This window comes from Drosophila gunungcola, unplaced genomic scaffold, assembly GCF_025200985.1.
Source record: "Drosophila gunungcola strain Sukarami unplaced genomic scaffold, Dgunungcola_SK_2 000018F, whole genome shotgun sequence".
Lineage (NCBI taxonomy): Eukaryota > Metazoa > Arthropoda > Insecta > Diptera > Drosophilidae > Drosophila > Drosophila gunungcola.
The window spans coordinates 375,469-388,589 of record NW_026453200.1 but is presented as its reverse complement, the minus strand read 5'-3'; the positions used below and the strand labels follow the sequence as shown (position 1 = coordinate 388,589).

Below are 13,121 nucleotides of genomic sequence, written 5' to 3'. Positions count from 1 at the left end.
TGTGTTTGTGTTTGCGAGCGTTCACTGTAGGTATCGGTCGTGATGTCTCTATTAATCGATGTGAAAGTAAGCTGACTAATTTGAATGTGATTGCTAAATAACTAAACTTAATTAGACTTACACAGTGAGTCGATCGCTAAATCCAATTTAAGCATCAAATAATTGTTCAAATTAATATTGTCAGAATATGCACTTTTAACCACTTGTCGAGAAACTTTGTGAAAGCCACTGGTTTGTTGGTCACTGGTCAAAAAGGCTTCCTTCGTCTCCTTAAATACTCCTCGAAAGAGTACAATACGAGTAGTCAACCAGGAAGGGGTATAAAGTCCAACAAAATTATAATCTTAAGCTGTATAGCAACTTTAGCCCCATATATACATAAAGAGGTACTTACAAGTTAAGTTTGCCTTTAATTTATTATTGCATTGCTTGATTTTTACATAAATACTTAAAATATGAATGTGCCTAAACATGCCCACCCTTCATTCGCGTAGGTTGCTAAATTGTATTTAAACTAAATTGACTAGCATACATCGAGGGTCGTATTCCTATTGCGAAATTGCGTAATATATCCTACAGATATTAACATAATGCCTGCTATATTGACATTTGAGTATTGTTAAGCATTTGGTATCGTTTAATAATGAATCATAGTTCTTTGTGGTTTTCTTCCATGAAGTAAGCGGTTTTTATCGAATATCTGCATTCAAACTTAACTGGAAGGGTTTGTTGAATATTTCATTTATTTACAGTTTCTTATATTAAAACCCGATTTGTAAACTCTTTGTTATTCACGATTTTTAGTCTGTCAGGTCTGACATTTTCACATTTCACATTTAAAATCAATATTTGGCCCGTATTAGTATTAAAAAACGTAAATACGAAGGTACATTATTACCTTTATAAATGTGAATGATTATGCTAGAGTGTTTTAGTGAAATTAATAATTTTAGGTTAAATATAATATTTGCATAAACCGTTTAAGGTTGATTTCTTTTTATATTATTAATTTGACTAGATACAGTTATTTTGACATTGTTATATATGTTTTCTCTTTCAATTGGGACTCTCCATTTACATTTCTTTAATTTTATTCAAACTAATATATCTACATACATACACATTTCTTCTTTCCAAATACCCTTATCCAGTTGCCTAAGGCCAATTGCCATTAACTGCCAGTGAAGTTATGCTTAACAAAACAGGAGGTAAACTTTATATATGAAAATGTTTGTATATTGAAATTGTTTAAGAACTGCCTACACTCTTATACTCTTACACTTTTGAAACGAGTGCCCTTTAGATGCATACTCTTACTGCATTTTCGTATTGAATAACTAAAAGTCATGCGATAAATGTGATCGTGTCACAATGGTCGGCAAAAACAGTCGGACAATTGAATTCAATGAAAAATATTTGGAACGGTTTCATTAAATCAGCTGTCAGTGGAAAATTCATCTGGGTGCTACTCTAGCAAACGATTTTATAAGCTCTGACAAAAAAAACTGCTGATAAATATAAAGATAATTAAATAAATATATGATAAATAGGGAAGCTAAACTCTTATAGAGAACACAAAAACAAATAAGTTAATAGCGTTTCAAATGGGTAAAACTGTAATCAGCCCAAGCCACAATGCCCATATAAAAAGCTTAAGAAACCGAGGCTTATCTTATTAGCCAAATAAATAATTATATTTATACCCTTGCAGAGGGTATTATAATTTCAGTCAGAAGTTTGCAACGCAGTGAAGGAGACGTTTCCGACCCTATAAAGTATATATATTCTTGATCAGCATCACTAGGAGAGTCGATCTAGCCATGTCCGTCTGTCCGTCTGTCCGTCTGTCCGTCCGTTTATATGCAAACTAGTCTCTCAGTTTTAAAGCTATCTGCATGAAACTTTCCCAAAAGTTGTCTTTCTATTGCAGGTAGTATATAAGTCGGAACGAGCCGGATCGGACGACTATAGCATATAGCTCCCATAGGAACAATCGGAAAAATAAATGAAAAAAAATTATAACTTTGCTGTTTTTTAATTTTTTGTTTAGTTCTTCGACATATAGTAATGGTAAAATATTTCCGATTTACGGTTTAAATTTCATCAAAATCGGACGACTATAGCATATAGCTCCCATAGGAACAATCGGAAAAATAAATGAAAAAAAATTATAACTTTGCTGTTTTTTAATTTTTTGTTTAGTTCTTCGAGATATAGTAATGGTTTAATATTTCAGAATTACGGTTTCAATTTCATCAAAATCGGACGACTATAGCATATAGCTCCCATAGGAACAATCGGAAAAATAAATGAAAAAAATTATAACTTTTCTGTTTTTTAATTTTTTGTTTAGTTCTTCGACATATAGCAATGTTTAATTATTTCAGAATTATGGTATAAATTTTATCAAAATCGGACGTCTATAGCATATAGCTCCCATAGAAATAATAAAAATATATAAAATAACTATCTAATAATTGAGCTGCAAATAATCATAGTTTCAATGTTTTTTTTTAGCACATACTCAAGTAAATCATAATTTAAATGTTTTCAAAAGTATTTAATTAATGCAATAGCTGCAAGGGTATATGAACTTCGGCTTGCCGAAGTTTGCTTTCCTTCTTGTTTTAAATGAATGCAATGGAGCTATTTAATATCGATGTCCAGACATAAGGACAAAATTCAAGGCATCGACTTTGATTCGTGAAAAATATACTTAGATTGGTAAAGAAGTATCTTTATATCTTTATCTTTAGCTCCATGTCCATATCACTCAAGCAAATATAAAATTAAACGCACCCTTAGCAAGGGTAAACATATTTGAGATCAATTTTGAAAGCTTATGTAAAACAAAAACCAAGGTGCGTATTGTTATTTTAAAACACAATCGAACTACCTAAAATATGAACATTTGAATATTTTGCCGAAAAGGATAAAACAATAACATATATCGTATAAATCGTACATTTTTTTTAAATGCTGCCTTTGAATACAAATCGATTTGCGTAATTTGTTTACTGGAAACGATGGAAATTTCTACGTTATTCCGCCCGGAAACATTTAAATATTATGAAAGTCACGTAGCCTTTAAAAAAATGTGAAATATTAACTATCTGAGCAGCACTTTACTCAACTAGTACCTGGTAAAAACATTTACAATGTTTCGGTCCCCGAGAACAGATCTATTTTTATTGATTGAGTGATTGAGTGATTGAGTGACAAAACACAAAAACGTCCTAGGCAAGTGGTTTTCACAGACTTTTGGAAATCACTCAATAATCACTCAGGCTGGTGAGTCTCAGTCATTTCAGTTAGAATCGGACAGAGCTGGGTTTTCAATCATAATTCTAATTAATGCGAAGGCTTTGAAAGCGGTGACAATTAGTTTTTAAAAATTAAGAATAAAATCACTTTTGCAGGTTGGTAGTGAACTTAAAAATTAAAAATCGAAATCAACAAAACACAGGCCAAAATGTTTGTTCGACCTTTTTGTCGCGGCAACTCCCTAACCCTTCTGTGCTCAGCAAACTATCATCACCTTCAAGTCGTCCAAGCAGTTGGAGATGCCCATGTCATCGATGAAGATACCAGGCTCCTGCTCGTGTATGTCTGAGCAGAGGCCTTGCTTCCGTTGGCCCTTCCCGTCTGAAAGCTGTTCGTCCCCAAGCAAATGGTCCGACGCTACTTCATCCCGGTCATCTTGGTGCGGGGAGCTCTCCGCGCTATTACTGTCATTACAGTCTGCGTCGCTCCTCCTCAAAATGCGACGAATACTGACCTCCATCGTCCTCCTCGAAGGGATCGTGTGCGTGCGAGACTGAGTGCGGGTGCGGTTGCGGTTGCGATTGCTGTTGCGATTGCTGTTGCGGTTGCTGTTGCGGTTGAAGTGGCGAGTGCTGGGGCATGTTTTCAGCATATCGGGCTTGGTGCACTTCCGACGTCCGTTTCGGCTATGCTGTCACAACATTTCCCCGGTCGGGTCATTGGTGTCCCCATGGTCGTCGGGGTCCACCAAGTCAAAGTCGTGGCTTTCCAGCTCCAGGTCCATGTCGGTCTCTTCGTCGAAGGCTCCGAGGGGCGACATGGCTGTTGTGTGCAGACTCGAGTAGTTTTCGTGCGTTAAACTATTGCCCGTGGCCTGACTGTGATTGTGACTGTTACTGTGATTGTGACTGTGACTGTGACTGTGATTGTGACTGTTGCCGTGACTCTGGCTTTGGTTCTGACTCTGAACGTGGAGCTCGTCATCCTCCTGCTCGTCCTGTTGTTGCTGGCGGTTGTGCATTAGGTGCATCGTGTTCTTGGAGTCGTCGTCCCGCCACTTGTCCATCGATCTCCTGCGGGCGTTCATGAAGAAGTTGCCCACGGTAGTGGGCTCAAGACCCAACTGCCGCGCAATCGTCACCTGCATCTCCTTCGAAGGTCTCTTGGTCTCCTAAAAAGTAATACACAAGCACAAATCCCTTTAAAAATGTCTTTATGGTAAATGTATAAAAATGAAGTTCCATTTTAATGGCTGTTAGAAAAAAGCAATTCTGTGAAAAGAATGGAAGTGGCGATTACACCCTAACTAAGTTAAAGATTTAATTAGAAAATGAAAAACATTGTATTTATGGAGCATTAAAGCTAAGTTTCAAAAATAGCTAAGCAGTCACAAAAATCACAAATAGCAATGGATTAATATTATCTTTCATACGCATGTTCTTCTATTAAATTACCCTACGATATTGACAGTGCATATACTAAACAAAATCAACAGAACAGTCTTTTTTGGCTTTTGAAACCCAACCCCCTAAAGTGAATCGCCAATTTAAGCAAATTTTTGGAGCACTCATATTAATACATACTTTGAAAATGGCTTGTAGTGTTCGTCGCTGGAGATCGGTGAAGACCAATCGAGGCTTTTTTGGCTGAGGCATTTGCTCGATCTGAGGCTCTTCCTTCCGACGACAATTAACGACGTTGGTAGCGGAAACGTTAATGACAGGTGTAGTTGCAGACGAGGAGACAGATTCATTGGGCGGAGCTGAGGTTGTGCCAGTTGTGATTCGGCAGCGAACGATGGTTCCAGATCATTGTTAAATGAAATAAAAGAAGTGGTTTGAGTGTTAAAAACAGAACCATAATATAATGTTATATTCGATTAGTCCAGTAAACTTTGTTAATAGCGTATTGAGGATGAACTAATAAGCAGTTTTCTTGTTTTCGTCAAGGGCAGGACTAACAATTATATAATTTGTTTCTAAGGCTGTATCAAAAAGAAGCTTCTCATGAAAAAAAACTGGTATGTCATATAATATCCAACAAAATGTGATAAAATCTGGTTAAGATTACAAATTAGTTTAATTGTTTTTTTAGCTTATAGAAGTCAAGCCATTTTACTCGCAAACAAAAATCTTGATACCAACCGGTGACTAGACGAGTTCCGCAAGGACCAGATCTACTCAGTAAACATATGTAAATGATCTTCCGTTTATGTATCTATGTGTCATGGAACGGCAATATTTAGATATGATTCGCTCAAAAACAATATCTGCAAAACTATGTTCAAGAGCGAGAAAATGTTTGATAATTATGACAGCCCTTTAGCTACTTATTCAAATTACAATTTGTTACAGAAGTAGATAATTAGACCCAGAAACTAATAGAGGTAGAACACTGAAAGCGGGCCTTAACTTAACTTGCGCTACGTGGGCACAACTAGAATCTGAGTGTTAAACACTGAATCTCTGTCTATTATACATAGTTTCCGAGATCTCGGCGTTCATACGGACAGACAGACAAACGTGGCTAGGTTCAGGTTTAGAAACGTCATCTTCCACCTGCTACTTTCTTTTCAAAGAATACAATACGATACAACGAGTAACAACTCTACGAGTACAATTTTACGAGTACAATTCGACGAGTAAAGTGTTTAAGTTTTAGATGTGTAGGGTTTAAATTTGAGATGTAGTGGAAAACTTACCATTGGGGGTCATCGTAGGCCCGACGTTTAGGTCCAAGTCCGTCGGCATGGTCGCCGAAGAACTGTTTGGTCCTGCTGCTGAAACCAGCGGCGTCCCAGCTCCCAAGGGCGCGCGCTGGGGAATCTGGGCAGCTGCCATCCGCAGAGCAGACATGCGCTGGAACTCGGGTTCCTGGAGCCACTTGTGCATCCTGCGGAAAGTTTCGCGGCCGGACTTGAGCTTGGACCACGGCTTCGGGTTGCGCAGCAGGTCAGACAAGGTGCCCTGTGAGCGGCAGAGCACCCGCTGCGCGAAGATCGCCTGCGGAATACTGTACCGCTTTAGCTCGGCCGAGATGCGCTGAGCCAGGTCCTTCGTGTTGATCTCCTCCATGTCGCCGGTGCTTCCGCCGCGGCCCGATCCGCCCCCTGCAGCTGCACCCGCCGCCTTGGGCGAGGCGCAGACCAAGGTCTTGGTGTGCTGGGTGGCCCCCTGGAAGCCGTTCAACTGGGCTGCCTGGGGCTGCTGGTGAAGGGAGCAGACCGAGAGCGCAGAGCCGTGAAGGCTGGGGCTGCACTGCTCTGCAGGCACGCCGCTGGGCTCCTGGCCCTTGTCCAGGAAGTACTGTGGCCTTTGACCCGGGGACAAGCGGTCACCCAACTTGAGTCCGGCCCCCGCCAAGTCGTCTGCTATGGGGGGCGGTGTGGGGGTGAGGGACACAACCACGGGCAGGTCAGCGGACAGACTGACAATGGTTCCATTCCCGTGCTTCCAGTCATCCGGCTTCCAGTCCGGGGGGCCGATGGGAGCGGCGGTCTGGGGCAGGCTGCGGTTCAGGTGCCCCCCGCCATGCCGCGCCCTGCGCTCCGGCGGCATGTGGAACCTTGTCTCCAGATCGGCCGGCATGTGAAGTCGAACCTCCCGGTCGGGGTGCATTTGAAGCCAACTCCTTAAAAAAACATTTGATGTTATAGAGTTAACCCAGCTAAATTGACCTAATCGCACTTTACTATTATCAAACAAAATTAGACGATTAACCTTCAACTCAAACAATCCAATTTAAAAAGTAAATCAAATAAATTGAAATTAATTCTTTGCTAAAAAGTTTTTTTTAACTGTTTGTTATTACTACTGTTAAAGTTAAAGTTAGTGAGAAAACCTAATATAAACCAATTATCAAGGTAACGTGTTTTACATATAAAACAAGGAATAACACTATAGTGCAGTTTTCCGACTATTGGATACCTGTACTCAAATATTCAATATATTTTCCTACAAATCAATCGAAGTTAAGGTGGCGCCATCTGTCGAACTGCAAATGGGCTTATAAAAGGCTCATATTTATAAAAAATAAAGGGCCGATTTTGAAAATTTTTTTAAAAAGTGTATAAACTTATTAAAACTAAAAGTTTTTGTAATACTTTTAAAACTATGGTTTTTAGACCAACCATTAAAGCAGCGTGATTAGCAATATCTCAATTTCCTCTTAAACGACACATAGCACTTGTCTGTAGTTTTACTAGTTTAATAGCTGTTGGTATAGAAAGTTAAGCATCTGCTAGCTTTTTTCCCGCTTAACTATCTAGTTTTTCGAAAATTCCTATATGTACAAAGGTTTCAGGTTTTTATTATCGGCTCAACACATCAAAAATTATTCGAAGGTCCTAGATTAAGCCCTTACAATTTTTTGAAACCAACACACATAGGCTCAAAAGATTTCATTTTAAAATATACAAAATACACCGGGCCCAAGAACTCCAAATTAAAGAAGGGAAGAAAACTTCGGCAAGTCGAAGTTTAAAGTTAAACATTTAAAACATTGCTCAAAAACCTTGAAGCCTTGATGTTTTTCAACTCAATTATTCGATTATTCCTATAACAGCTTTAGCTAGCAATTTCCCTTTTCCATTAATTTTTCCGATTGTTGCTATATATATATATATATAATTTATAGGGTCGGTAATGTCTACTGACTGAAATTATAATACGCTCTGCAAGGGTATAAAAATGGTTATTATGTCACATTCGCCGCCCTTTCTATATAGTAATCTCCTGTGCACACGATATTTCGATACTACTATCCTATACTATACTATAGCCGCAGAATCGAAAGGTATAGCTAAAGGAAAAGGGATTCATACTAATACTTGATAAAAATTAATAGGTTCAGGAGAAAGGGCGGTGAAACTACAAATTTTTATACCCGTGAGTGAAGTAGTACTCGTAAGGTAAAGTATATATATTCTCGATCAGGATCAATAGTCGAGTCGATCTAGCCATTTCCGTCTGTCTGCCTGTCTGTCCGTCTGTATAAGCGTCGATATCTTGGAAACTATAAAAGCTAGAGATTTTGGATTTGGCATGCAAGTTTATTTCAAAACGAACTCTAATGCCAACAAATCGCAAAACCCTGACACCGTAGGTGTTGGACTCAGTGTCTGTGTTTCAGTCATATCTATCGGTATCTTTCGCGCTCTGCCGCGCCTCTGCCGCTGCTTGCCGGTAGTCGCTGCCGTAAAGAGACAAAACGAAAGAACTGTCGCTTCTAGTGTTGTCTATTCAGTTCGAAAGATGGCGCCACCCAAACTTCGATTGTTTTGTAGGAGGAATAGTTAGTTTGAATTTTTTTGGCTTGGTTAAGGGTATCTAGTCGGAAAACACGACTTTAGAGTTCTGTCTTGTTAGGGCTAGTTTCATTTTAGGGTTGGGTTCGACATTTTTGAAAATGATTTCTATGTTTTAGCAAACGGTTTTAATTATTTAATTTAAGAGTTAGGCTGAGAATTTTTAGAAAGGAATTTCTATATAAAAAAATATATCTAGTTTTAGAGTTAGTTTCTTTTTAGGGCAAGCCTTCGTGTTATTTTGAAAAATGTTTCTGAAAACAAGTCCCAATTTTACTTAAATATTTATTTATTTATTTAAATATTTCCCTGTAATTAGAAAGAATTTCTAAATGTTAGGGTATATTTAAATAAGAGTGCACAACTTTTAAGCTTGTAAACTAACAGATAATTTAAAAGGTATTGTCAAATGCTAGTCACACTTTCTTAACATAATTGGCCTAAATACAACCGTTTAAAATTAATTATTTTTTTTAGACTTTTTTGCCCTTGAGATTCCTCAACTTTTGATATATATATAACCTGTTTCTGAAAGAACGTTTTCGAATGTTATTAAGAAAAAAAGATCGCAAGATTCTCAGTTCAGAACAGAACACTGCCTCCTAAAAGCATGCAATTTGGTAAAAAAAAGGTTATAAAAATTGTTTCTAGTTAGGAACCAAAAAATTTTTACTAAATATTTGTACAATATTAATTCCTTTTTAAAAATTAAACATCAAACTATTCTTAGTTTAAGCAAACTTATGTGAAATCAGATACTTTGTAAAAAAAGTGAGCAAGATGTAAACAAATGTCTTAAAAACAACGAAGTAAAGAAAATTGTAACGTGTTATAGCGAGCCAGACAACTTTCTCGTTAATTTTTATTTACATCAAATTAGCATTGGACTAAATAAATATTTTTTTTAAATGTTCCCTTTCCTGATCCCAATGCCTGTGTAGGAATGGAAACATTTAAGAGGGGTAGGGGTCCAATATTTTTTTTTAATTTTTGTAAGGATTTTTTTCTTTTTGTTATAACAAATTAACACAGATTTTTTTTATCCAAAATCTCGTTGTTCACTGTAAAGTGCTCAAAAAGCAAAAAAAAAAAAAACTCTTCCTGGTTACTTCTAAAAATGCATATCAATTTTTTTTTGATTCCGATATTTCGGTCACGAGTTAAGATTCACAGTCACCGTCCTGTTTATCATTATTTTTCTTTGAAATTTTTTTCTGAAATACTTTAAAAGTTGTGCATTTTTTAGTCGCTTATTTATTTTTTGTGACAAAATTAGATATCAGATATTTTGTATGTGAAAGGCCCGATCGTCACGAATTTTTAACCGCGTTAAGAGGTGTTTTTGTTTGACGAATAATACTGACAAAATGTTTTTTCCTTAATAAAAATTGTGATTTTTGAAATTAAAGTTAACGCTTCGGTCCCGGAGTGAAAGTTGTTTAAGCAATAATATTTTTAAATTTCAAGGTTTGGGCATACCAATCCAAGTCACGACATAGAAAGGTTCTATTGAGCCTACTTTATGTCCGAAATCATTATAGACTGTTTTATTCTATACATACGTTCCTCCGTTGACATCCGGACCGCTGTCGCCTCCAGAGATGTGGTCAGCGTAGACGAATTTCTCAGCATTGACATCTGCGTCGCCGCTGTCGCCCCCAGAGATGTGGTCGGAGTAGGAGAACTTCTCTCCGTTCACGTCAGTGTCGCCGCTGTCTCCTCCGGAGATGTGGCCGGAGTAGGCGAACTTCCCCCCGTTGACATCGGAGTGTCCGTGGGCTTGTCCGTGGGCAGTTGCAGGGTCCTTTTTGTGACCGTTGTGACTGAGCTGCAGTTGGGTTGAGCTCGGAACGCGTCCCGACACTGAGGCGTGCAGATCGCACGAGACCAGGTAGTTGTTGGGCGGAGGTGAAATCATCGCGGTCAGCTTTTCGTAGGGGGAGTAGGGCGATTGCACGCCGCCCAGCACGCCGAGGCCCAAGTGACCACTCGCCATGGGCATGGTGAGGGCAGAGAAAGAACTGCAGTCGTTGTTGCTGCACCCGGAGGAGGCCACGTTGCCGCCAGAGCCCGGTTCAGTCCCCACGGCCTCGGCAGACTGGTTGGTGACCTCGCCGCCTTCGGATACTCCGCCTCCTCCCTCCGCTCCGTTGACGTCCGTGTCGCCGCTGTCTCCCCCGGAAATGTGGCCGGAGTAGGCGAATTTCTCGGACATCGTTGATATGGGCGGAAGGGGCTGGATCGGGGTGAGCGTGGCGTACGATGTTTGGCTAAAGCCGGGCGGGGATAGTCGGTCGTTCACCGAGGTCAGCGTCTGGTACGAGCTGTGGCTGAGCAGCTGCCCTCGACTGCGCGAGTCCCGATCGTCGTCGTCCTCGTCCTCTGCATCCATTTCTCCCTCCACTTCCCCCTCCCCATCCCCGTCCCCGTCCCCGTCCCCATCCGCGTCTCCTTCGCCATCCAGGTCCTTGTCGCTGTCCTGCGAGTGAACGATCACCGAGAGGACCTCGCCGTGCAGTCCTCCCAAGCCCATTTCCAGCTGGGCTGATCTGTGGTGCAGGCCATGGAGCGCCTGAGCGTGAGCCTGGTGATGCGGATGATGGCTGGTCAGGCCGTAGTGCTGCTGCTGCTGCTGCTGCTGCTGCTGCTGCTGGTGCTCCAGGAGCTGCTGGTGGTGCTGATTCAGGGTGACCCCCTCGTCGTCGCACCCTACGCCGTCGGAGGAAATGTCGTCCATTTCGTCGACGTCCACTTCGAGTCCTGCGTTCACGCTCGCCACGTCCACGTGCATCCGGATGCGCTTGTTGGCTTGGAGCTTATGCTCCTGCTTAATGGCCATTCCCTGCGGCAGAACCGCCTGCGACATCGAGTCCACTGTCAGTCCGTCCAAGCTGATGTCGGAGGCCCCAAAGTCCACCGGGCTGCTGTTGCCCAAGCGTCCCTGGCACTGCTGGTGCTGGTGCTGGTGCCGCTCCTGCTGGAGGAGCCCAAAGGGCAAAGGCATTGTTCTGGGCTGCAGCTGGAGCTGCTGAGGCACAATTTGATACGACGCCTGCCTTCTGCTGTGGCCCAGGGCATCGATCACCATGACGACCGAGTCGGACCCCGGTCCGGGCCCAGATCCGGACAAGGTGCGGTTCTTCTTCTCCCCTCCCGCGCCGTCGGTCCTGGAGCAGGCAATCATCGTTTGCATGGACAGGGCTAGATCCTCGCCGCTGTCCGGTGCTTCCTCCTGATGGTGGCGCTCCGAATGGTGACCCACGGTGATGAACTCGGCTGCATCTTCCACTAGCTCCTGGCTGAATGTCTGATGGTCAATTATCTCATTTATGGACTCCATTCCTTATGGATGTGGCTTGCGCTGCGTTACCATTCGAATGCATCTGCAAGGGAGAAGTGAAAACAAAAACCGTTTAGTGCACTTTAGGCCAATTGTTTGATTTTATGTAACTTAGTTTAGATATCTCGCCGTACAACCAGCGGTCCTACAGCTAAAAACTAGGGAAACTACACACCTAACACTTAACACCGTAAAACATTACAAATTAATTTCAGATAATACCAATGGTTTGATTTATAACAAGGGATTGGCTTAGACATTAGTCCCGGCGGTTAGAAGTAGACTACGTCTTGGTTTATTTTTTGTTATTAGTTGCACAGAACTTTTTTGTCGTTGCCATCGTCGCCGACCTTAAGGGTTGCTCCATTAATACACAAACACAGATACATGTGTGCGAGTGTATTCGCCACACACACACGCAGGGACAAAGGGTAGGGGTTGCTTGCACTTTTCTAATATTTTCCTCACTTTTACAAGTGAGCAAATTGGCTTAAACGGTGGTTCCCTTGCGTTCAAGCTAGGGCATGATTTTGAAAAGCATTTACCTAGGATCTGAATGCCTAAGCTACATCTTCGCAGACGCGTCTTCGTCCCACTTTCTGCATCTCGAAACGAATGTATGCATAGCACTGTTACACAAATCACCCAGTGGATATCAGGAGACAATTTCGATCTCCTTCCTGACTGGAACGTTCCAGTATCTAAGCTCGAGTCCGAGTCAAATGAAGCCAAATAAATAGTTCGATTCTCTCACTGGCCAGGATAAACTTTCCAAGATAAGGCAGCTTTCTGATGGTGAGCTGGAGGCTCGGTCACTGCGCCTCGTTTGTTTTCACAACCGAAACCTTCGGCTAGAAAATTCTCTACGCATGTACGTGTGTACACACATGTGGGTGGTTTTTCAGAAAGTTTGTTATGTGACCGCCGCGCTCTGTGAGTCTCAGCCTCACGCGAAATATACCCAATTCGAACTGAACGGAACCAAACCAAACCAAACAGAACGGAACTGAACCGCAGGGAAGTGAACGGCCACAACGCACCACCACCACGCTAAGGGTTGCCACAGGCACATACTGCACCACAGTCCCCACCCCTAAGGTCGGATCATGCGCACTGTGGCCAAGGGAGCGGGCTGCGATAGCTCACTGCTCCGCTTGCTACATTGGAACGTGATATATTTCCTTGATAAACGGGTTTGCAAAGTACCTACTA

The 13,121-nt window shown here is 41.5% G+C and overlaps 1 protein-coding gene across 2 annotated transcripts; it reads right to left on the bottom strand.

Annotated features, from left to right (window-relative positions):
- Nucleotides 1-2,492: 2,492 nt before the first annotated feature.
- LOC128263789 (homeobox protein onecut) lies at nt 2,493-12,650 on the bottom strand. Of its 2 annotated transcripts, none has more exons than XM_052999005.1 (5): nt 12,455-12,650; nt 10,132-11,952; nt 5,966-6,894; nt 4,848-5,026; nt 2,493-4,435 (listed from the first exon to the last, which is right to left on the bottom strand). In XM_052999005.1, the coding sequence occupies exons 2-5, from the start codon at nt 11,907-11,909 to the stop codon at nt 3,959-3,961; spliced, it is 3,363 nt and encodes a 1,120-aa protein (XP_052854965.1). In that variant the 5' UTR covers nt 11,910-11,952; nt 12,455-12,650; the 3' UTR covers nt 2,493-3,958. The 2 variants fall into 2 exon arrangements, with proteins under 2 accessions (XP_052854965.1, XP_052854966.1); XM_052999006.1 differs by lacking the exon at nt 12,455-12,650 and adding an exon at nt 12,085-12,388.
- Nucleotides 12,651-13,121: the final 471 nt, after the last annotated feature.